The sequence below is a fragment of the Vicugna pacos genome, chromosome 10 (genome assembly GCF_048564905.1).
Source record: "Vicugna pacos chromosome 10, VicPac4, whole genome shotgun sequence".
Taxonomy (NCBI): Eukaryota; Metazoa; Chordata; class Mammalia; order Artiodactyla; family Camelidae; genus Vicugna; species Vicugna pacos.
In genome coordinates, this window is record NC_132996.1 from 33,701,326 (window position 1) to 33,724,717 (window position 23,392).

General features: G+C 46.3%; 1 protein-coding gene across 19 annotated transcripts in view; it reads right to left on the bottom strand.

Annotated features, from left to right (window-relative positions):
* IRAG1 (inositol 1,4,5-triphosphate receptor associated 1) overlaps positions 1-23,392 on the bottom strand; it is a 174,193-nt gene that overhangs the window by 21,320 nt on the left and 129,481 nt on the right. For 9 of the 19 annotated variants that reach the window (XM_072969491.1, XM_072969493.1, XM_072969490.1 and 6 more), the window contains 6 exons: positions 23,100-23,241; positions 17,493-17,542; positions 16,928-17,035; positions 14,938-15,002; positions 10,113-10,232; positions 8,688-8,822 (listed from right to left, as the gene is read on the bottom strand). In XM_072969491.1, the coding sequence (XP_072825592.1) occupies positions 8,688-8,822; positions 10,113-10,232; positions 14,938-15,002; positions 16,928-17,035; positions 17,493-17,542; positions 23,100-23,241 (620 nt within the window). Of the gene's footprint in view, positions 1-307; positions 3,705-6,269; positions 7,902-8,687; positions 8,823-10,112; positions 10,233-14,937; positions 15,003-16,927; positions 17,036-17,492; positions 17,543-23,099; positions 23,242-23,392 lie in introns of those variants that run through there. The other 10 variants (XM_072969499.1, XM_072969498.1, XM_031681205.2 and 7 more) reach the window with 3 other exon arrangements.

Sequence of the window (23,392 nt, forward strand, 5' to 3'; positions counted from 1 at the left end):
AAGAAAAGACTGAAAAATAGTTTAGCTATAGAAATCAGGTTGGTGAAAACTCAGCAGTCTCCATCAAAGTAAAGTGTATTAATTAAAAAAAAAACATAGGCCAGGATGATACAAGAAACTAGGATCAGGAACAGAGAAGAGAAGGAGAGGAAATGACCGAGCCCCTGGGAGAGAGCCTGCAGTGCAGTGACCCAAGGGCTGGGGACGTTGGGGAGGCACTATTATCCGGAGGTAGATTCTCACTCAGAGTTGGGGCAAGGTTGGGGCTCAGCTCCACAAAATGAGGAGGCATTTGGCTGCTGCCAAAGATTTGGAAATGTGCTTTTATTTTCAAACTCAGGTATGTGACACTCTATATTTCAATGCTAGCACACCTGTGTGAAGTTTAACATTAGGAACTGACAGCCAGTGATACACAAGTCCAGCATCTCTCTCTTCACTTACTCAGCCAGGCTGTACATGGGGAGCGACACAGGTGGGCTTTGTGGCAGCCGGAAAGTGAAGGTCCTTTTAGGAGGTGACATCAAGAATGACATCAACAACACAGAGTCCTAGGGTCCTAAGCAGAGACGTTAGACTTCAGAGGCATTTTGAAGGGAACTTTTATTTCTGATCAATACCACTATTGGAAATACAGGGCCTGTTCCTCTCCATTTCACTGCTGCTTCGGCAACAGTTCCAACTGCTTCAGGTCCATCTTTGCTTTTCAGAAAAGAGATACCGATGAGCCCTTTTTCAGAAATGCCCTTGAAAATGTGGTTACTCTTTTGCTCCCTCTTGTCCTCAACCTCCCTTACTCACAGAGCAGTTTGGCTGAATGGAAGCAGTCATGCAGGCCTTTCCGTGGAGCAGCTGGAGGTTCAAGAGCTCACTGCAGCTCCTCTCTCGGCCTTTGTCTCAACTGGAAACAAAGGTGGGAAGCTTGCGGCCAACTGGACAATGGGCCAGCTCAGTCTGGTCTTTCTGCAAGGGAGGCTGAGATTGGACACTCCCAGCCTAGAGAATCTTGCCCTACAGCCATCTTCTCTGGAGCTCCATTTGCATCCTCTCTTTGGCTCTGAGGGCCTAAAGCTCCTTCAGTGTGTCTGGTCCCCCTGGAAGAGGCAGGGCAAACCATCCCCTCATGCTGCCAAAGTCTGTCTGCCTTGATCTGCACCTCTTTACCTTAATGGCACATCCTTGGTCAACCCTGGCGTGGGGTCCCCTCACAGCGGTTTTCCATCCACTGGAAAGGATATCCCTCCTTACAACAACATGCTGTCTTACAGTGGAGCCTGGTCTAGCTGGGCCTTTCTGAAAGGAGTGGTTACATCAAGCCCAGCCCTTGAGCTTGGAAGTGGTGTTGCTGGCTGGGTCACAAAGCAGACTGAAAAATATCAGAGTAAGTTGAGGCTCATAAAGATGTTATTTTTCTTGTCGAGATGGTGGTGGTAATGGTGCTGGGAAACATGCAAAATGTCAGCTGTTCCCAACCTGCTCTCCACCACCTTGAATGCTCACTTGTTCTTTTGACCAACATTTAATGACACCCTCCCAAGCAGCAGCCACCATGCTGGGCACTTACCCAGAGAATGGGTAAGACATGGTTCTTGTCTTTGAGGAAGAATGCTAGGGAAGACAGACACATAAATAAGTTACTATGATGCACTCTGCTAATGGTCACTAGCAGTAGTAATGAAGATGTTTAAAAAGTGCCAGAAAGCACAGAGAAGGGTGTGACCTATTATGAGGGACATGGTGGGGAGCTGGAAGGAGGCCATCAAAGCTCTATGAAGGGAATGATGTTTGCACTTGGTCCTGAAGAGTAACCAGAAGAAGGGGGTGCAGCAGAAGAAAAACTACTGAGCAAAAACAATTTAGTTTGGGAACCGGAAATGGCTTGGAGTGGCTGAAGGGCCACTTGGGGGAATGGGGCTGAAATGGAAGACGTCCAGCTAGGAGACCTTTGGACGAGGCAGTTTAGTTCGGGTTGAGTACACCAGAAATTAACTCACCATTGTAAACCAATTATACTTCAATTAAAAAAAAATAAAAAATAGTGCAGGGGTTGAGAGCACAGCCCCTGGGCCAGCATGCCTGCGTCTGACTCCTAGCCCCATGATTTACTAACTGGGTGTCCTTGGCAAATTACTTGTGATTTTGTGTTTCAGTTTCCTTATCTGAAAATGGGAAGAGTCATAGTTTTTTCTTCTTCTTGAGAACTCAGTGGATGAAGACCTACATAATACCTAGAACAGCACTTGGCTCAAATAAGTTCTACGAGTGTCAGCAACAGAGATGAATGTCCACCGCAAAACAGAAACAAAAGCAAAGCCATCTCCATGAAACCCACACAGAAACCAACACCCCTGGAAATGACGAGGCATGAAGGAAGGCAGTGACTGTAAAGGTGGAGCGCGAAGTCAGACTGGAGGTGGGACTTGCTCTCAGTTTTCCGCTGAACAAGGGGAGTGCTCTGACACATACACTTGGGTTGGGAATTCCACTGGAACTGGAGCACTGAGCTGGAGCTGCACACCTTCATCTGGGCACAGCGCAGCTGAAAGCACACCCTGTCTCCTCCTTCCCCTGAAAGGCGGGTTAACTGCTCACAGCTGGGGAGAGAGCAAACAGGGGACAGACCATGCTGTACAGCAGCTTAGAATCAGCACTTGAAATGGAGATCAGCAAGTTTGCCATGGAAGCCATGAGTATTCAGTGTTTTTCAAACATCTTAAGTCCACGTGGAGAGCTCGTGAACAGGTGCCTGGTGTTTGCCCCACACCTAGTGAAAATCTGGGGGTTGGCTTTATCCCTAACGCACACCCAGAGCACACGTTTGGAGGGTAGTTGGCTTCATGCACGTGCATGCTGTGTGTGTGTGTGTGTGTGTGTGTGTACAGAGGCATATGTTAATTTATATCTTCCCATTTCATTTCGAGCACTGAGCTAAAGTCAACCTAATGATTTTTTTGAGAAACTTTTCCGACTTCTGTAAAGAGAAACTCCGATTCCAAAGGGGAGGAAGGGAGGCTGAAGGAGAGTCAGTAAGAATGAGATGGGAAATGGGAAGATATTCATGTTGTGACTCCAAATTCCAGGTCTGATCCTCGGGGTCAGAGTGAGCCTTTAGGCACAATTCTTCCTGATTTCTGACCGCAGAGAAGAAAAAGGGGGAGAGTGAGCTTCGCACTGTCCCCTGTAGGGAAGGTGTTTTGTTTCTCCCCAGCCATCTGAGCAACCTTCCCTTCCATTGGAGTTCCCCGGTGAAGGCCACTTCTTTGCCCACGGATGCTTTCCCAGAGCAGTTCTGTTGATCCTCTAAGAACACTGCTTACTGTGTATGAATAGCGCCCACAGGGGTGCCGAGTATGAAAGAGCCCCCGCTCTTCCCTGACAGCAGCGGTGGGCCTGACACATCATGCTTGGGGAAAGGGCGGTAGGCTGTGTGGAGCAGGGCACCAGCCGGGTGTCGGGTTTCCTACTGCTCTGTAGGCTGCTCATGCTGGAGTCCCGAGCTCCACCAGGAGTCCCTTTGGGCGGCTGAGCAAGAGGATTTCCCCAGGGGCCCGTCAGCCTGCTCCACACAAGAGTTATAGGAACTGTAGAGCCCCAGCACGACAGTCAAGACCAGCATGGCGGCGGCCATCATCCAGATGACTTGCCAGTGCTGACACAGTTTGGGATACATGACTTGTAAGAAATGAACCAATTCTTCAAGTTTGCTGTCAAATGAAAAAGAAAAAAAAAAGGGTGGAGGGTTTAGTTTACTGGGCACACATATGATGCCCAGACCCACACTTTCATCTGGGTACCTTACATGCTGTCCTGACCTGTGATTCAAACTCAGCTTTGTAGAGAGTGGCTTGACAGCAATTTATTCAAAATACCCTAGGACTACTTAATAAGAAATTTCCAAAAGAATGGTCTAACAATCTATAGTTTACAAATTTTCCCCAGGTGATTCTGATGCTAGAAGCCCACAGCCTTTATATTGGGAGCTACTGGTCTAGAATACTCTATTTGTGTGATCATTCATCCATTCACACAGGCCCTCATCTACTCATGAGACAGTCATTAATATCTAAACTCTCCCAAGCCCCAAGATACCAGGCCGGCTGACCCCTTGCTCCCACGCATCCAGACAGCACCAGCATCTTTCCTGTGCTTAGGACTAGTAGCGATCAGTTCCCGGTGCTAACCTGCCCCCTGCCTCCATGCTCAGATGCATAATCTGTTGTCCTCAGTTCCACACGTGACTGCGCCCAGAGTGGAAGGACTGTGACAAACTCCTAGAAGACTCTTGGTGTCGAGTAATAAATGACAGGAAACCAGATCAACCTCAACAGCTCACTGCAAACTATTCCAGGGACATTCAGAGGACTAGGAGCCTCCAGCAAACTCTGGGTGACTTAATTCAACATGTTTTCTCAGCCCTATCAACCTCATTCCCTAATTCCCCCTCATCCTCTTTCTCTGCTCTCCCCACACTCTTCTCTCTCTCCCCTCAACTCCCTCTTTTCTCCCCTCCCTCCTTCCCTGTCATCTCTCCCCTGCTGTTTTTTTGCTATTTCCCTCCCCTTTTCCCTCTTCCTCTCTTCCCAACTGCCTCTCAACTTTCTCCCTCTTCTGTGTGTGTCTAGTGAGAAGACATGTCAGATGCACCACTTTGAAGAGCCATTCACAGAGCTCTCTGGAGAAGCTCTGGATCCATTCCTTAAGCTAGAATTTCTTCCTCATTCTAGTCCCAGATGTATTTTTTAAAAAATAATGTAAAAATGAGAATACTGAGGATCGCCAAATGGAGGAGATGAGAAAAGTGATAGGAGGGCTTTCTGAAGACGCTGAGGCTCACACAGACACTGAAAGATGCAGGCCAGCTGCTGAGAAGTAGCTCTGATTCAGAGCTAGCTGCCTTATGATAGGTAGACAGACTCAACAGTCTCTGTAGAAAGGGATCACATGCTCAGGATGCCTGCCTTGGATACCACGGCACTGTTTCTTTTCCACGTGGGAATGCTCTGAGGATTGTTTCAGGAACAACTAAGTAAAGCAAAACAGCGAGCCCACGAGTTGAGATGCAGATCACTGGCTGTTTTCACAACTGTTGGGGAGGGAGAATTTGGAGATGGAAGCCTTATTTTCTTTCAGCCCTGTTTAGATTCTATTTAGGTACAACTGTTTTTCTTTGGGGCTGTATTTCTGTGCTTCAAAACAAGCTGCCAGGAATGGGGAAGTAGGGCTGCCAAGGAGGAGGGCAAGATCTGCTTCATGACCCCTTAGCTGGTCACCCATTTCTAGCCTATAAGAGAGGTTAGGAATGGTATTAGATGAGAAATAGAATTACTTTGGAAATCAGTTTTTGGTGGTTCTGAATTCTACCTACTCCATTGAGAGGGATGAGGTTACCCGCCCCCCACCACCACCACATACACCTGGGGCTAGAAAGGGGCTTTAGGGATGCTGCTGGGGGAGCTCAATGTGTTGCAGTCTGGGGGCACAGTGGACTGGTGCATGACTCTCACCAGAGAGACCTGGAGAGTGAGAATCTTGCTGAACTGTTTGGTGGCATCAGAGCAGGGGGTCATGGAAGGGAAAAACCATCTTCCCACCACTAGTGGGTCAAAGGCACATATTTCACCTTAACTGGATGTAGTCAGGACAGGGAGAGCTGGCGTGGGGTGTCACAGACCCTGCCTGGAAATGCTGCCTAGGGCTGAGCAAGATATACTTCCAGCTGCCCAAGGATCGAGAGAGGGACTTTAAGTAGCCAGCCAGGAGAGGTGCATTTGACCTCATAAAGGGACCTGCAGTTGAGAGAGCCTCAGCAATGGTGTGAACCTGTGTGTGTGTGTATGTGTATACACTGGAGAGGGGGATGGGGGTGGGTTTCTCTGAAGGTCCCATAAAGCACGGCATTCAACAAAATCAAAGTCAGCCTTAAATCCTTGCCAAGGCCTGGAGCCCGCTCACAATAAGACCAGCCAAGTAATATCTTTCCTATCCTTAATCTCCATTCCCTTTTCCCATGTTAACCCTGGAGGGTTCAGGCACTGCCTTAGCCAAGCTGGGGTGGAGGGCAGGAGTGTAAGTGTAGAGGAGAGCAAGAAACCTGCTCTGTCCTCGCTGCAGGCTTCCTTCCTGAAGCACAGTGGAGCTGGGGGGAGGGGGTGAGAAGGGGGAGGTGGGGGGGCGGAGAGAAGGTTGAACCTTTTAACTTCAGGCTTTTGACTATTTCAGGGAACTGGCCATCTTAATTACTGAAATGAGGTTATTCTTGAGACTGAAACTTGACCAGAGGACTTTTATTTTCTGAGAGTTATCGGAAAAGTAAAGGAATTTGCCTAATATCATCTTAACCCCAAAGAGCAGGTTTGAACTGATAGTGGGAAAAAAGACAAAAGTGTTCCGTTGGACCTGATGAGTTCACTTGTTCAATGTATTACATGAATGCCAGAGGACTGTGTTCTCTGTTTGAATATGGTTAAGATACTGGGTTGATTCACCCAAAATTCATTTAAGCTGATCCTCCAGAAAGTAATGGTTACAACAGGTTACATTACTATGTCTTATTATGTCTTATTATCACAGAGGTGAGATTCAGACAAGACTCTAGTGTTTGATGTGGAACCTCTTAAATGAGGGGTCAGCTGCTGGGGTCAGTCCAGTAGTTTTAAAATGCACAAGGGGGACATGGGGCTTTTAATAACTTCAGACTTTGCTTGTTGACTTTAGACGATGCCAAAATTTCATGGTGGGGAAATCACATTTGAGTGCAGGTGCCTGTAGACAACTGTGCATGTAAGGGACTTAGGAGTGAATGGATTGCCTGATATCAAAGACAACAGCTCTCGGGGCTAGACTGGCTTGGGTGACAGGTGAGGAAGGGACCCGATAACTGAGTGGGCAGCGTACGTGAGAGCAGCGTCACTTATTATGGAGACGGCACCACACTGCTGGGCCCGAACAGGTGAAGTTACGCCATGTGCAGAAGGCCGGGGGGCCTCCTGGGGGCTGTGCTGATGCCTGGTCTCCGTCACCAGAGGTACAGGCATGTTCTCAAGACCAAAAAGTGAATTCAAGAAGGGGCAGAGGTTGGGAGAGAGAACGAGGCCTCTCAAGATCAGCAGGAGTGAAAGAACACTCTTGGATGACGGATGTGACGGGCGGCCTTTGGCTTGTGCTACTGACCGGGAGCTGGGCAGAGGGAGAGCCAGGCACAGCCTTACTTCCCCTGGGGCAGCACGAAATGGGAGCCCGAGATCAAATGAGCTAGGTAAGGATCCAGCTGTGTACTTTGTAAACCAGACTGTTTATATTCCATGTCCTCTTTCTGTTTAGTTCTCTTTTGTTCTTAGTGTTTGGAAGGGTTAGGAATCCCAGCCTGTCCTTCTGTTTTGAAGGGAGCCAAAGGAAGGCTTGTTGTCCAGGCCTGGGCTTGACTGCATTAGAAGGGAGGAGGCAGTGTGGTGGCCTGCAAAACAGGGGCAGAGGACCCCCAGGAGGGAGAGAAGACCCCAGCAGACAGGACCCAGCCGCTTGGAGTCTTGCTTTCTACTTGAAAACTGGGCTTCTCTCCTTAGGGGAGGTGGTGCATCCTAGCACGGGTTTGTTTCCAACAGTGAAGCACTTTCTCTTGCCTTGAACATAGGTTGACTTGTGCAGACTGAGACCTCTCGCTCTGGTTGAATCTCCCACCAACTGGGCTCTGCTGGTCGTTCTTATGTGCTTTGAAGCATATTCATCTCACTTCGAATCTGTATTCTATTACCTTATTCATTGCGTGCATGTGATTTCCAGAGTCTGCCGGCACTGAGGCACAGACACATACCCTGTCCCAAGGTTAGCGGCTGATTAGATCAACTGGTCTCCTTTTTTTTTTTTTTTTTTTTGGCTGGAGTCACCCTGGACCCCAAGACATCCTGGAAGTTTAAAAACAATAATTTTGGCAAAGTGTCCCAAATTTGCTGTAACCATATTTAAAAAAATCAAAATTCAAGACTTCTGGTTTGAACATACTAATAGAGACAATAAGGCCAAATGTATGAGATCTGGGCTCTCTGTTAAAATCCAGGATGCTGATGTGTCACTATATTCACAGGTACAGGTAGGGCAAGATATAATGTATGTGTAATGTAATATCTAATTTCTGCATGAAATATATATATATTTCATGATTTAGTGGAAAATGCACTTGAAATATAAAGTATACTAAAAAATAAAAATCCAAGTATTTCCCATCAAAGTGAAAACATTTGGTTTGTTTGGTCACCATGGAAGGAATCTGCTGGAGACTCACCTTTGCCATGAAGTTGAACTTGTCCCCTACCTCCCTGTGTTCTCTCTGCCCCTGCTCCCCTCTTGGGCTTTAGGTTTGCTCCCTCTTTCATGGGGATGGATGGGGAGTGAGCTACCTGTGGCTGGGCTTGTTAGGGGGAACCCCATTCAGGGGCCCCTGCATTTTCTCAGCTCCTGAGAACTCCTGGTTGCTGCCAGCCCTGACCCCTCAGCTCTAGCAAACATCCCCTTAACTATGTTGGCGCTTCGAAATTTCCTCTGCCTCCTCCCCCAACATGAGTGCCCTCCTGGTTTCTGTTGGCTGCTCACTTGGGCCCCCCAGACCCATCATTGCCCTGGACTGGCACCTCCAGGGATGTTGTGCAGTGAAATGAACTGGGACCCATTTCAGCAACGGTAAGCGCTCCAACCTGCTTCTCTGCTCCTTTTCCTCTTCCTCAGCTTCTTCTGCCTCTTCAGGTTCCTCAGGATTCTCACTCTTCTGTTCTTCCTCCTCCTCCTTCAGGTCTTGAAGCTCCTTGGTCTTCTTTAGACCTTCCTGGTATCTGGAAGGCAACAACGAATGACTGAGTCTGGAAAGGCCAGGCGTGGAGCATTCTTTCCTGAGTCACTGGAGGAGGGCGCTGAGCACCCCCGATGATGACACATGCATTTCCCGTGGTCCCACACAAAAGGAAAAAGCTGGAAGGCCCCACTGCATCCCAGGGTGGCTCATGTCAGGACAATTTCCCCTCACCTTCAGCCATTCTTCCTGTTTATGTGAAAGTGTGACAAAACAGGGAAAAAATGTGGGTGCAGAGCATCCCAGCTGGGTTCTTCCACAAACCATTTGAGGTCTGCACATGCTCTCTGTGTCACCTGGGAGCCTCAGCCCCTCCTGTGTAAAACAGAGAGGCCAGTCCCCATCACACGGGGGTCAGAACATGGTGACGCAGTCCCAGGTATACAGCTTGATTTAGGAAGGGTGACAGCCATCACACAGCCTTGTTGGGAAGTTTTGTGGACATGAAAGGCACACAAACTGGCCTAGAGAGGGACTCAGTTCACAAAGCCAACAGAAACCTTACTCCCCCGCATTCTAGGTGTAGAGGACAGGTGTGGGTGAAAAGATGGACTTTTCAAGAGAAACCTTCTGATTTCCTTCTTCCGGGACTAATATTACCCTGAACAGACTTTCTGCTTGTCCTGAAGCTGAGTGTTTGAGGTCAGCAGAGTTTGGCTGGGACAACTCCACCATAGTGCAGGTGGCTGCACCCCGAAGCCCACAGGTTCCACGTCAGAGGGAAAGATGCTCAGGGCACGGTGCCTGGTCAGAGGCAGTTCTCTACCTGGCTGAACTGGGGCCCCACCCAGTACCTGCTCAGTACCCCACCCCATTAGGATTGACAACGGGCCAAAGGTGCCACTGAAACTCAGTTAGAGAGGGGACAGCTGGAAGCTGAGGGGACTCCTTTCACAGGAAGAAGGATGGCTGGGGCGGTTCTAGGAAGTGGGGTTGCAGCTGCTCCTGGCACCTGTTAGGAAGCCTCAGGCACCACCCAGAGGAACCACCCAGAGCTCCTGATTTCTAGACCCTTCTGGGCAGTGGCATTCTGGTGGTTTTCTGCCTAAAAAGAGAGCAGTCTTGTTATGATCGAACCACACTCTCTAGCCCTGTTTCCTCCTTTCCTTCCTGTGGAACAGCTTTGCTCTTTCCTATGTAGTTCCTCACTGAGGCAAGGATGTCCTGGGGCCACTGGTTGCTTCCCTAAATCCTTTAAGAGGCAGGAAAAACCTGTGGGAAGGTATCTTTTGACAAATGCCGGTGACCCTGGGGTGGCCGAAGTCTGACTCACCCCTTGCTGTACGCGTCTTCCTCCAGCCTGGCCTTGGTCTCCCGGCTAATCCCCTCCAGGCAGTGCGGAGTCGGCGTGGGAGCAGAGGCTTCACAATCAGGGTCCCCGTTCGTCTTTCCACTAGTGAGAAGAGGGAAGGACAGGGCATCCTTTCAGGGACAGATGGGGCATCTGAAAACCAAACCATGTCTTTGGCCTGTTCCTGGCTGGAAGGGAGGAAACTCATTCTGGATTGAATTTATTTCAGTCTTTCTACTTTGACACGAGATTTTATAAAGGCCCTAGTCCATGAGTCCTCCCTAGACCCCCAAACATCAAATACTGCACCAGCTCCCCCTTTGTTCTCATGCTCCCAAATCCACTTCTATCCTTACTCTGGGAGAGGTTATGGGTGGACAGACAGCTAATGGGAGCTCCATGGCACTAAGAGCAGGAGGATGGAGAAGACCCACCGTTTGGAGTCACTCCATCCCTGTAGTCCATCTTTTACTTCATTCATTTAAATATTTACCGAGCACTGACTTAAGTTACAGGCATCTGGTAATGTGCTGGGGATACATTCAAAAATAAAAGAAATGGTCTTTGCTGACATGGTGCTCAGCAGGAGAGAATACCCCCCAAAAGGAAATAACAAAATATGAAATTAATTACAAATTGTGATAACTTTCATGAGAGAAACACACTCTGTAAAATGACAGGAAATAACAAGGGGAGAAACTGCTTAGATTGAGTGCTCAGAAAAGGCCTCTCTGCGATAGAGTAACTGAAGCACAGACCTGAAAGACAAGGAGTCAGCCACATTCATAGCAGAGGAAGACCCTCCCAGGGAGAAGCAAGATGTGCAAAGACCCTGAGACACAAAGGACATGGAGATGTTTGAGGAGCTGAAGAGAGGCAACGAGGTAAGAGCTGGCTTCTGGACAAGATACATTTTCGATGCCTGAGAGATATCCAGGTGGAGTTGGATGTACTGAAGTGAGTTAGAGGAGAGCTCCAGGAAGCAAGGGATTGGGTAAGACTATCTAGGGACACAGTAATGAGGAAAGATGAGAAGAGGATCCAGGACCAAGCCGTTGGCATCTCCGCCCTTAGCTCAGGTGAAGCTCCTCTTACAGAGGAGACTAAGAAGGAGCAGCCAGAGAGCTAGGAAGAAAGCCAGGAGGGCATGGAGCCCTGGGAGCTGAGAGAGGAGAAGGTGTCAAGGAAGGAGCGGTAACTGTGTCACACACACACTTCTGAGAGCCCGAGTCAGGCGACTATGAGATTTGATAACATGGAGGTCAAGAGGAGCTTTGGTGACCTGATAGGAGCCAAAGACAGATTAGAATGGGCTTAGTGATGGGTGGGGGGTGAGAAAGGGGAAGATGTAGACACAGTAATTTGATGAGGACTGGGAGTAGAAGACTGTATTGGGGAGGGTGTAGCTGAGCAAGTGGGTCGAGGGATGAAAGCACATTGGAGTGTGGATAGAAATGAGCCAGGAGAGGGACGAGAAGAAGGGGATGACCAAGGGAATAAACCCTTTGAAAAGGGAAGGTGGGACAGACCTTAGACAAGGGGAGAAAATGTGCCTCGGTGACAACGGGAAGGAGATGAAGACGGTGGGCTGGGGACCTGGCAGAGGAAGAGGAGAAGGATCCTCCTGTCTGACAGCTTAAACTTTCCTCTTGAAAATGGAAGACAAGGTCATCTGCTGAGAGTGAGAGGCAGGGAGGCCTAGGAAGGCTTGAGGAGAGAGGAGAAGGCATGGGAATCGTGAAAGGGTGGTGGGGGCTGGGGGAGACAAACATGCTAGAAAATCAGCAGGATGACTGACAGCGCCAGGGGAAGGGGGGCGCCCGCTGGAGGCAGGAAATCTCAGGCTTAAAGGAGGTATCCTGATGGCCACGCCTTCTCTGTAAATCCTGCAGCCCACCTAGGTGTCCAGAATCCTGACGGGAGTCTTGTCAGGGAGGAGCCCTGGAATAAGGCCAAACAGCGCCTTTCAGCCAGGACTCTTGACAGATCACAGCTGCCACCCTCCCCGACCTCTCAGACAGGCTTTATGAGTGAGACTTGCACCTTCTCCTCACTCTTGGCAACAGTTTCCCATCTCTGAGTTTTCCTCAGACCTTGTAAAATTTACATTTCATCGGGTTGGAAACCAGAACCCATCGCGAGCAAGAAAGATAACACTCTAAAAATATCAGCTACTCATAACATTTCTCCTCCTTAAAATTACATTATCCACTCCCTTCCATGTGACCTCTGCCTGATGTGCAGTTTCCTATTTGTCCAAACGACTGGAACAAGAGCAGAAAAACACAGCTACAGCCAAGGGCAGGGAAAGCAATTCTTCTATGAAATATGGTAGGGTGTAAAATGCTATTTCCTGACCCCTAGACTGAGTATAGAGTTCCTTAAATGTCTTCTCCAACTATCTGGAAATTTCTCCGTGTGCATTTTAAAGACAGTTCAAATACCTTTGCCTCTGTGGAACTGTTGCCAGAATCTTCCCCTCTTCCATGACCTCTGGCTAAAGTCCACCTCTCCCTCCCTTTATGCCCTCATTGCACCTCTTTTACAGCAGAACTTGGAGCAAGGGCGTTTTTTCGTTTTCTATACATGCTCATCCCTCCATATGACTGTGATTGCAGGGAGACTGTGTTTCCATCTGAATGGTGCTTGGCACAAAGTAAATGCCTTTAAGTGTTTGCTGAGTTCTATTAAGTTCACTGTGGCTCTTTAAGTTCCTGCCTGTTAATCTTACAAAATGGGCAGGTCCTCTGTGTAAACGGCTACTTCCTGCGAACTTGGTGTTTGGGCTGAGCTAAAGGAATCCCTATGCATGGCTGTAACTTGGAGTTGAGTACAGCCTGTGCCCACCCTAGGGATTTCTGGTCCAGACACTCATGGATCTTGGCATCTGTTCCCAGTCCAAAATGCTGTGTGCTTTCCTACTGGGATGATTAGAATGAGGCTCATTGTTCTCTCACGTCTACTGGGTCAAAATGTTTGTCATTGTGCTCAGCTCTCAGTAAACTGACGGGCTATTTACTCAAAATGTGTTGTTTGACCTACAGATATATTAAAGTCTATTTTTTTCCACATGTTAAACAATATTTGAAAGTGACCCCAATCCTGTTGCCTGCTATCCCCAATTCCGCACCTTGCTTTCTCCTACCAAGGATAGTTCAGGTTCTTGGTGATCCCCACTGCTTCGAATAGAAGCTCTCAGCTGGCCTGAGCATTCTTTCTACAGAGTCCAGGCCCTGCCCCATCATGAAAGTCTGTCGGAAAGAGAGGGAAAGGGGGGGCCAAGAGTTGGGAATGGAGCTTTGTTGGGGTCCTCCTGGAAAAGAGGTTAGTATGTCCAGATGCAGGATTGGAAGGGAGAATTCTAGTGTGCTTCTCATTCAGGATGTCGAATGACTATTTCTGGAGAGATTCAGAGACCATGGATTAGACACTATGACCCCAGGGGCTTGGTAAGATCCTGTAAAGTTGCTTACTTCCACATAGCTGTTAGTTTGTCAGCCCTTTGCATATTCCCTGTAGTGATCAAGAAAAGAAGGAAACAAAGAAAAAGACAAAAACAGCCTAGACAACATGGTGGAAGTGTAAGCTTCCTCAGGGTGAGGCGGCAAAGTGAGGAATTGCCCAGCAAATGTCAAGATTAAAGTGTGTGTGGGGGTGGGGGTCACTGGGCAACAGTGTGTTGGCTGCATATACTGAGAGGTAAGGAAAACTGGCTGAGTCCGGGGGTGGGGAGCTGGGCGCTTGTACTGAAAAAGGGGCCCAACGCAGACAGTCCTTGCCAGATCAAGCAAAACTATTCTAACAACAACGGAAAATGAAGGACTAAAGCTGTCTCAAAGCAAGGAAGAAGGAATAAGAGAGGTGTGTGTTCTACCAAGTGAGGAAAGACACAAGGGGAAAGTTCTGAGAGGTGGCAGCTGTGATCCAGATGTTTTCCAGCAAGCAAATGAAAGAATTGGAAAAGTAAGTTATAAACTCCTCTGAGTGTGTAGAAACAGCCTGCCTTGCTCTGGCTGAGGATGAAAAGACCTGCAAATTGCATAGATGCCTAGAAAAGTTAGGCCTAGCAGACAGTTTGTTGCCAACCCAATTCTCACTCTCCCTCCTACTTCCTAACAGCAACGTGATTTTGCTCAGGAATTTACTCTTCTTCGTGGAGCCATTTTACTCCATGGGAAGCTGACCCTCTCTCCCCACCTCCAGGGCATACTTTAAGCCCATGATGACAATCTTGTTCCCAAAGCCTGCAATTGGTTTAGAAAGGGATCATGTTCCAAATTTGCTAAAAGAAAGAAGACTGACGAAAGGCTTCTGGGTTCATTCTGAAGAAAGAAACATGGAAAGAGATGGTCCTTTTCTTCCTCTAGGTATTGCAGCCTTTTGCCACAAGCCTGCTGATGAAGTCAACATACAAAGTGGGCAGAGAAGAGGAAACTGTAGAGGCCCAGCTGAGGCCCTGCTGTACCACACCTGGAAGTCTCACTTGTGGACTTACTCTTTGAACCCCTTTGAGTTGGGGCTTTCTTGTATCTGTAGCCCACAGAATCCCAATGAACAGAGAAGGATTCCGTCTCCTCTGGGCTCTTCAGAGATTGAGGCACCCTTGGACTCAGCCACAGCATCTTCCTGGTCCAGGAATTTTGCAAACTGGGTCTGAAATCTTTGTGGATTTCAGAATCCCATTCATTTCCCCCAGAATTTAATTTGCTTTCCATTGAAATGTTGGGTGTGAGGATGGGAGGAAAGGTGAGTTGGGGCAGTTCTCCCCAGAGATCCCCAAAGTTAAGAGGAAAATGGACAGACTTACTTTTCCAAAAGTGCAGGCAGTGCTGAGGTGACAGGTGGGTTGCCTTTCCCGTTGGGTGATTCTGACTGAACGGAAAACAGGAGACAGAGAACTGAAGATCAGCTAGGAGGGAAGAAGCCAGTACCACCGACAGGTCTCTGGTGATGCTGGGGAGGGGCTGTTGCTCCTCTTTCCCCTCCCCCTCCCCATGCTTTCTGATCTGCAGCTGAGCCCAGGCATTGGCCCTTCTTCAGGCCTTCTCTGTCCTCCTTTTCTAGGTGCACAAGCAACGTGCACCTTTCCCTTTCTCCTCTTCCCAGTCTCCTTGAGCAAAGAAAAGAATTTACACCTTGAGACTCCATTCTGGAGGGGAGCCATCAGTTTTTCTCTGTTCCCTATTTACTGACTTGGACTAAACATTAGCGGACCCCCTACAAAACGCAGGCCCCAAGGTCCCTGGGATGGATTCAGGCAAACCCATCACTGCCCTAGTGATACAGTTCAAAGCACAACTCACAAGAGATGCTCGCCATTACAAAAAGCTGAAGGCATCAGAAATTTCTTAGTAATAAATTCCCCAGGACTATCACGTTGTTTTGTTGCAATGGATTTGGTTTAAGCAATGGTTCTCAACTCTGGCTGCATGTTAGAACGCCTAGGGGAGATTTTTTCAAAGAACTGATCCAATCCAGAACCTCAGGGTGGGGCTCAGGCATTGCACATTTTAGAAGTATCCTGTGTGATGTTAATGTATATCGCTGATTAGAACCCCTAGTCTAAAGGAATATATATTTGGAAACCACGTTTGTACATTTAGTATAACATTAGAAATAGGCCTGTTAAAACACACCAGCTAGCTCTCCCCAAGATCTTTAAAAAAATTTTTTTTTCCTCAGGTTGCTTTATTTTAGTGAGGGATTTGGGAGTTTATGTTGATTTATAGATGACTGAAATGCTCAAAAGGAAGAGGTGAAAGAAGTTGAAGAGTCATTGCTACCTAGTGGTACTACAGCAGAGCTTGAACCCATTTTACCTATTGCTTCCAACAGACTGGTTCCTTACAGAGTAGTGCTCAGCAGGGACAGGGCACAGAGAAACAACTGGAGAAATCATTAGAAGAGTTTTAGATAGGATTAACTGGATTCACAAATGTCTGGGATCTAGAAGATACTCTGTTTGTAGGAATTATCTTTGTTCAAAAAATTAAAATGGATTTTTTTTCTGATTAAAAGTAATATATTCTTACTATAGAAATATGAAAAGGTATTGAGAAAATTAAAATCAACTGTGATTTTACCATTGCCCAGAGATAACCATTATGAATAGTTTTACATCTATTCTTTCAGAATTTTCTACATCTATACACAGAAAAAAGCTCTTAAAAAAAAACACTACAAAACAGAGTTACACTGTATATACTAGAGTTTTGCTTTTTGTTAATAATAAACTATAGACATTTTTTCATGTCAATAAATATTTATATTTATTCATTATATTTAGCAGCTGTGTAGAAACCCCTTACAGGAAAATTCATAATTTATTAAACCGATCTTTTAGTAATGGAAATTCTGCTTATTTCCAATTTTTCAGTCTTGTAAACAATGCTGTAATGAATCAAGGCAAGATAACACTGGGTTTAAGAACTGGGGGTCTGGAGTCAGAGAGTCTATGGTTCAAAGGTCAGCTAACTACTTACTGCATGATGCAAACTTCAGCTGCTTAAATCCACTGCAGAGTGAAAAAAAAAAATCCCATTTTGGAGAGTCATGGTTTAAGAATGAAAAGAGGTACCCTTTGCAAGGAACACTCTCTGAACTGCCAGCACCTTGCTCAAGGATACTGTATCGTCTTCTCAGGGCAGTGGAAGACATGGGGCCTGGTCTATACTGAGCTTTCTGAGCCATAGCACAGAATCTGCGTTGGGAATTTCCTCCCTTGCTGACCCTGCCCCATCCAGGCCACCCCACAGCAATGAGCCTAGGGGCCGGGAGGTAGGCATCATCATACTCACCGGGGCTGGTAAGGAGGGGGTGGGGGATGAGCTGGGCGACTGGCCAGGCAGGTTCAGGATATTAAACTTGGGAACCACGGCAACGCTGACCCTCCGGCGGGGCATGTTCTGTGAGAAGAGAAGGGACCAGGCCCATTGTATTGCTGTATTCACTGGATAGTCTGGCTTTAGGGTAGTGATGGGGTGGGTGGAGAGGGTGGCCAAAATTAACGTAAAATTTTTATTAGTGGTGAGTGATTTCTCAACATGTTCCAATTTAACTTGATCAGAAATAGAACAGAATTGACCCCCAGTCATTGGATGGCGTATGAAACCCTGGTTAGTGTATGAAAACTATGTACGGCAACACCAAGGTTTACGCATCATTTTGTGTTCATTGAAGACACAGTACGGTCTGGGATGCCATGAGCAAGGGAAGACTGGAGGCTGAGCTAGCAAGTGTGAGAGGCTGAATGAGAGAAGCTGTCCAAGGTTCCCTGGGACGCTTGGATCCAAGAATGAACGATTTCCTGGGTGACTGTAGAAACTTCTCTTGCTGGCCCTGGTATTCCTTGAACATGCATACCTTTCCCAGTGAGAGGGACATGGACCGCGCTGTGCGAGGAACCCCATCTTCTGCAACAGGAGGGAACAGAGAAGAGAACTCAGGTAAGTTTTCAGTGTAGGCTCCAGCAGGAAGCAGAGAGCAGGAACTAAGCCAGGGTACCTATGGGCCAAAGCTGGTCCTCAAGAGATGCCCCAAGGGCCTAGGTGCCGAGGTCACTGAGTTCGACTCTTCACCCTTCGACACAATCATCTGCAGAGTGGGGGTTTTTTGGGACAGAACCTTCATCCTAACTCCTCTGGGCACTATGAGAAGCCCCAACCTTGCACTTCTGGTCCCCACTGCACAGTCTCTGGGTAATGCCCCAGAGAGTGTGTGAAGATTCCTCGTAGCAATACCTGGGCTCATTGGGACATTTTTACTCATTCAAGGAATGTACAGTCACAGAAATTATGAGCAGGGAAGGTGAAATGTTGATAAAAAATGAAAACTTGTTGCCAACAGTAATTTCAATATGTCATCTACAAAGTAATTTGTAGCAAAAGAAACCAGCACCCCAGGATTCTCTTCTCCTTCGTATGTATATTAAGTGATAACATTCAAATAAAATATTTAGCACCACATCTGGATAACACTGCCACAAGTAAACATCAATATGTGCAGAGGAAGGTTTTTGAACACTCAATTCACTTTGACTCAGTTTGACCAATACTATCTAGTCTGTATAGCTGTCTATCCCTCACATTCATGTAGTTTAGGTGTGTCTCTTGAAAACCACATAACTGATATTTTTTCTTGATCTAATCTAAGATTTTCTATCAACCGACAAGTTTAAGCTGTTTATGTTTCTTGTGATTGATATGCTCTCACCATCTTATTTTGTATTTTCTATTTTGCTTGCTTCATTAATTGATTTTTTTCCTAACCACTCTTACCCCCACAAAGTTGATTTGGAGTTCATATATTTTAGTTCTAATCTTTGGTGTGCCCTTTAAATTTTTAACATTTTACATGACTTAAATTTTAAATAAATCAAGATCTCTATTCCTTTCCTGGATCAATGCTAAAACAAACATCACTCTTTCGAATCTTATATTGCTTTCCAATATTTTTATTGCACTGTTTTTGGGATTGCAAATTATTATGATTGTTGTTTTACACAACAATCATACAATAAGTGAATACTTATTTAGATTTACCCCATGTTTACAGAAGTCTCTGTTGCCATCCCTTCTTGCATCCTACTTTCTTTTGATCTCAATTTTCTTTTTCCCTAAGTACATCCTTTAGCTGTTCTTTTGGCAAGAGTCTGTGAGAAGTAAATTCTTGTGAAAGGTCTTTATCAAGCTCACATAATAGTTTAGCTGGTAGTATTATCTCTAGGTTGGCAGTTATTTTCTCTCAGCTCTTTGAACACTTTACTTCTTTGTTTCCTGGTGTTAGTATTGGTATTTGAGAATTGACATTTCTTTGTGAATAATCCGTCTTCTCTCTCTGGTTACTTTTAAGATCTTCACTTTGTCTTTGGTGTCCTAAAGGTTCTCTTTGATATGTTTTTCATTTCTCCTGCTTGGAATTCATTGTACTTTCTAAATGCAATCATTCATGTCTTTCTTTAGTTCTGGAAAATTCTCAGATCCTGAAAAATCCCTTTGAATATTCTCTCTACCCCATTATCTTCTCATGGATTGCTTAATAAAAGTATTTCAAAGTTTCTCATTCTAAATTTCATATCATGTATCTCATAACAATTCTTTCATATTTAAAATTAATATTATCCCTCTGAACTGCATTTTGGGTAACTTCCTCAAATCTATCTTCTGGTTAACAAATTTTCTCCTCAACCATCCTCAATCTGATGTAAATGTTGTACCAGTCAGGATAAGCTAGTTATGCTACAATAATAAACAACTCCAAAGTCTTCGCAGCTTATAACAACTGAGATGATTTCTTGCTTTTGCTACACGTCCCTTTCCTTACGAGTTGGCAGCAGGCTCTGCTCTGCATTTCCTAACTCAGGACTCAGGCTGATGGAACTTCTGCCCTTCTGGAGCAGTGATGGTTGTCATGTCCAGACGAAGAAACGTATGGCAAATTGCAAACTGGTTCTTAAGGACCTCAGCTCAAATGTGACATGTCTTTATGCTCACATTTAACGCCAAATCACATGGCCTCCCCTAACTTCAAGGGTATGGAGAAGTGTGCCCAAAAGGAGGAGATCTGGAGTATTGAGGGATAGCTTCTACTCTTAACCATGACTCCTGAACAACCGAGTTTTTAATTTTCATGCCTCTATTCCTCATTTCTAGGATTCTATTTTCTTCTTTTTTTGACAATCATTTTCTTTTACTCTCATATTTTTAATTTATTCTTTCATGCCTCTAATAATTTAACACATAACTTTAAAATTTTTTTTATCAGATTATTATCTGCTATCCTTAGGATATAATCTATTGTTTGAGAGTCTAATGATTTTTGCTCATGGTGGATTGTTTTCTTGTTTATTTTATAATTCTATATTGTAAACTCATCTTCTGTGACACTTTATGCAGGGGAATCCTGTGTATCTTGGGTGCAGGGCGTGTCTCTCCAGAGTGGTTTGTATTTGTTTCCGACTGTTCCTAGTGGCACCATTGTGATGTTCTTTCCAGAATCTCTGCATATTGCATCATCACTTCTGTTATGCAAGTACTCTGTGGGCATGCAGTTTTACTAAGAGGAAGGAGAATGTGTTTTTTTTCCTACTAAAGTCCAGGGTGAAACAGGCAAACGTCCTTGACTTGTTTCATTGTCAGTTGGTGATTATGCCAAGGATGCAGTCCTCGGGAAGAGGCTCAGAGTCAGCTCTCTCCTGTCTGAGGCCTCATCTCAGATTGCACGCGAGTGCAAAAGTCCAGAGCCCAGAGAGCTGAGGCTGCCTCTTATCCCCAAGGAAGCTGCAGGGTCAGCTTGGTTTCAGTTCTCTTTTCTTTTCTTGCATCTGAGTGTTTCCATTTCTTTTCTTGTGGATTCAGCTATTCTTTTAGTCCAATGTTTGCTTCACTTTATCCAGCAGAAATTTCTACATATTTGTAGTCAAAGGATTTTCAAGTTTTCTAGTCAGCCAAAATAGCAGAACCAGAAAATATTCTTTATATATGAAGGATTCAGACAATTAATAAAATACCAATCTTACCAGTGGGCAGAGGATATAATTAGAGAATTTAGACAAGTGGAAATACAAATGCCCAATAAACATTTGAAAAGGTCAAGAAATATAATTAAAACTATGAGAAGAGGTACAATTTTGGCCCATCAAAGTCAAAACCATTTTTAAAAAGAAAAGACAAGAATGTCCATGGCACAATGAACCGAGCATTACTGTCACCCATTGAATGGAAATATCAATGGATTATTTGGAAATAATTTGCTTTAAGAGCCTTATAAATATTCCTTTTCCCTAAGCTAGTATTCAGACTTCTAGAAATCCACCTTAAGGAAATAACCCCAAATGCAGGTAATTAGTATGTTTCATATTCAGAAAAAAAAAACCAGGATTTTTTTCTTTTAAAGTGTATTATCTTTCTTGAAATCAGAGACATTTTTCTTTCACTGTAGTCTTCAGAGTCTCAGGCATAGACAGAGATTGCATATACAACAAAGAAGTCCTATAAAAGCTTAACGAACAAGCACCATCAGGGAATGCTCACAGAGTATCTGATAGGCATGTCTTGCCCCTCTGCACCAGCCCAAGCTGAGGTGTAGCTCGAAGAAACAGTGGAGTGGGAACAAATGTGCGAAAACCACCTGTCCACCATTCAACACTCAGCTACCCGAGCACTATAAATGCTTTCCCATGCCCCCAGACTGAACATGGGACCCTGCGGTGTGCAACCCATGGAAGTCAGCTTGCTTCTGTCACAGCATCGGTTACACTGCCCTGCCCTCACCCCAGGTTGGGAGCTCCTTTGAGTCAGAGGCTGGGTCCCTTCATCTCTCTATTCAGTATGGCACGTGGGGGCACACCAGAGGGATTCAATAAATGTCTGGAGAATGAATGAAGGAGACTCATGAGCAACTGCGCTCATTCCATAAATTGTGGGAAAGGTGGTTCGCAGGGGATCGGCACCTTGCAGGACAATAACAGAAGAGCCCACGTATTAGGGTTTCTTTGGTGGCAGCTCCTCCAACTTCCAGCACTGACAGAGAGAGGTCTGTTAGAGGCCCAGATGCATGTGGGTCAGGAGCCGTGCTGCCAAGATCCAAAGCAGACCGTCTGCCGCATGTGTGCGCTGCCTTCGGACTCTGGGAAGCGTCACTGATATTCCCCAGGAAACTTGTGAAACCTCCTGTTTATAAAGGCTTCTCCATCTGTTATACTTTCTGTACTTTCCCTCCTCTTGCTCTTGGTAACACGGATGTTTGCATTCCACAGGGATTCCTGTCGCTAAAAGGTCTGTTTTCTCCTGCTAATACCATCCTCATCAGCCAGAGCTTAAACTCTGGCAGCTCCCAAGGAGAGATCCTGGTCCAAAGCACCATCCTCCTCCAGGGCCATGGCAAAGCCTCCTAACTCATCTCTCCATCCCTCAATGTCCACGCTTTCCTAATGTATCACCCACTCTGAAGTCAGAGCAGTCTTCTAAAAGTAAAATCTGACCATGGCAGCTGGTGTAAACTCCCCAGTGCCTCCTCACTGCCTGGAGGACCAAGGCCCAGGCTGTTAGCATGGCCTGGCAGGTGGCCCTGGTCTAACAAGTCTCACCTTCAACCTGTCGTCGTCACACTGTAACCCTGCAACCACATCGGACTGTCTGTTCCATAGTCATCTCATCCCAACCTCCACACCTTTGTACAAGCTGTTTCCTCCACCCATGACGTATTTCCCCTTCTTTCCTGGAGGACTCCTATTTTTACTTTTAAATACTACCACTTGATATTAAGCAGAATCAGGTGGCCCTTCCTCTGTGCTTTTATAACAATCTGTGTAGAACTCTTTTTTTTTTTAAGAGTATTTCTTTAAAACACTTGTTCACGAGTCTGCGGCTATTTATCTCAGCAGCCTCTCCTTTAGCCACGCTCCCACTTTAACCCCACTGCCCAGACTCCATTTCTCACCTGGACTATTGTAATAGCAGCTTCCTGGGTCTCTCTGTCTCTAATGTTGCCCCAGTAATGTAACTGCCATACCACTGCAAGAGGGAATCTCCTAAACTATATACAATCATGTCATTTCCATGATTAAAATCTTCGGTTGGATCCCTAATGCTTTCCAAGATAATGTGCACATTCCTTAGCATGCGCTGCCCAAAGAGGGGGCCCCAAAGCACAAAGACTGTAAGGTCTGGGGTCTATCACTCTCACAAAGGAGGTTGAATTCTTGCAGCCTAGAGGCTTTGCATCAGTGGTCAGCCACACTGGTTGATTGTGTCAGGAGTCACTTGAGGGTCATTTCATGTTTTCTGGTTCCAGGCCCCTGGGCTCACAGAAGCAGGGGCTGTGAGGGCCTGGAGGCAGCACTGAGGGGGCAGGGAGCTTTGCCCACCCTGACACAGGCCCTGGGGCTGCCCCGTAGGTATGATCCTAGCCTAGATCCAACGGGGACTCATGTCACAGGGCCAGGGTAGGGGCAGGAGCCCAGTTCCTTACCAGAGGGGCCACAGCTACGGCTTGAATTCTGATTGGCAAGTTTCTTAAACTCCATGAGCTCTGCATGGTCCTTCTCATACGTCCTCTTCAGGTTCTCCACGTACTGCATCATCACTTCTGTTGCTTTTGACATGCGCTTTTCCTGCAAGGAAGGAGAGTGTGAGCACACGGGGCACTTGGAGGAAAGGCTCATCGGTACTCTTTGAGCCAGGCTCTCTGGGCTGGGGGACCAATCAGATGTGACTCTGCCCTCTAAGAGTTTGTGGTCTGGGATGTGAGCTGAGGGGGCGCTC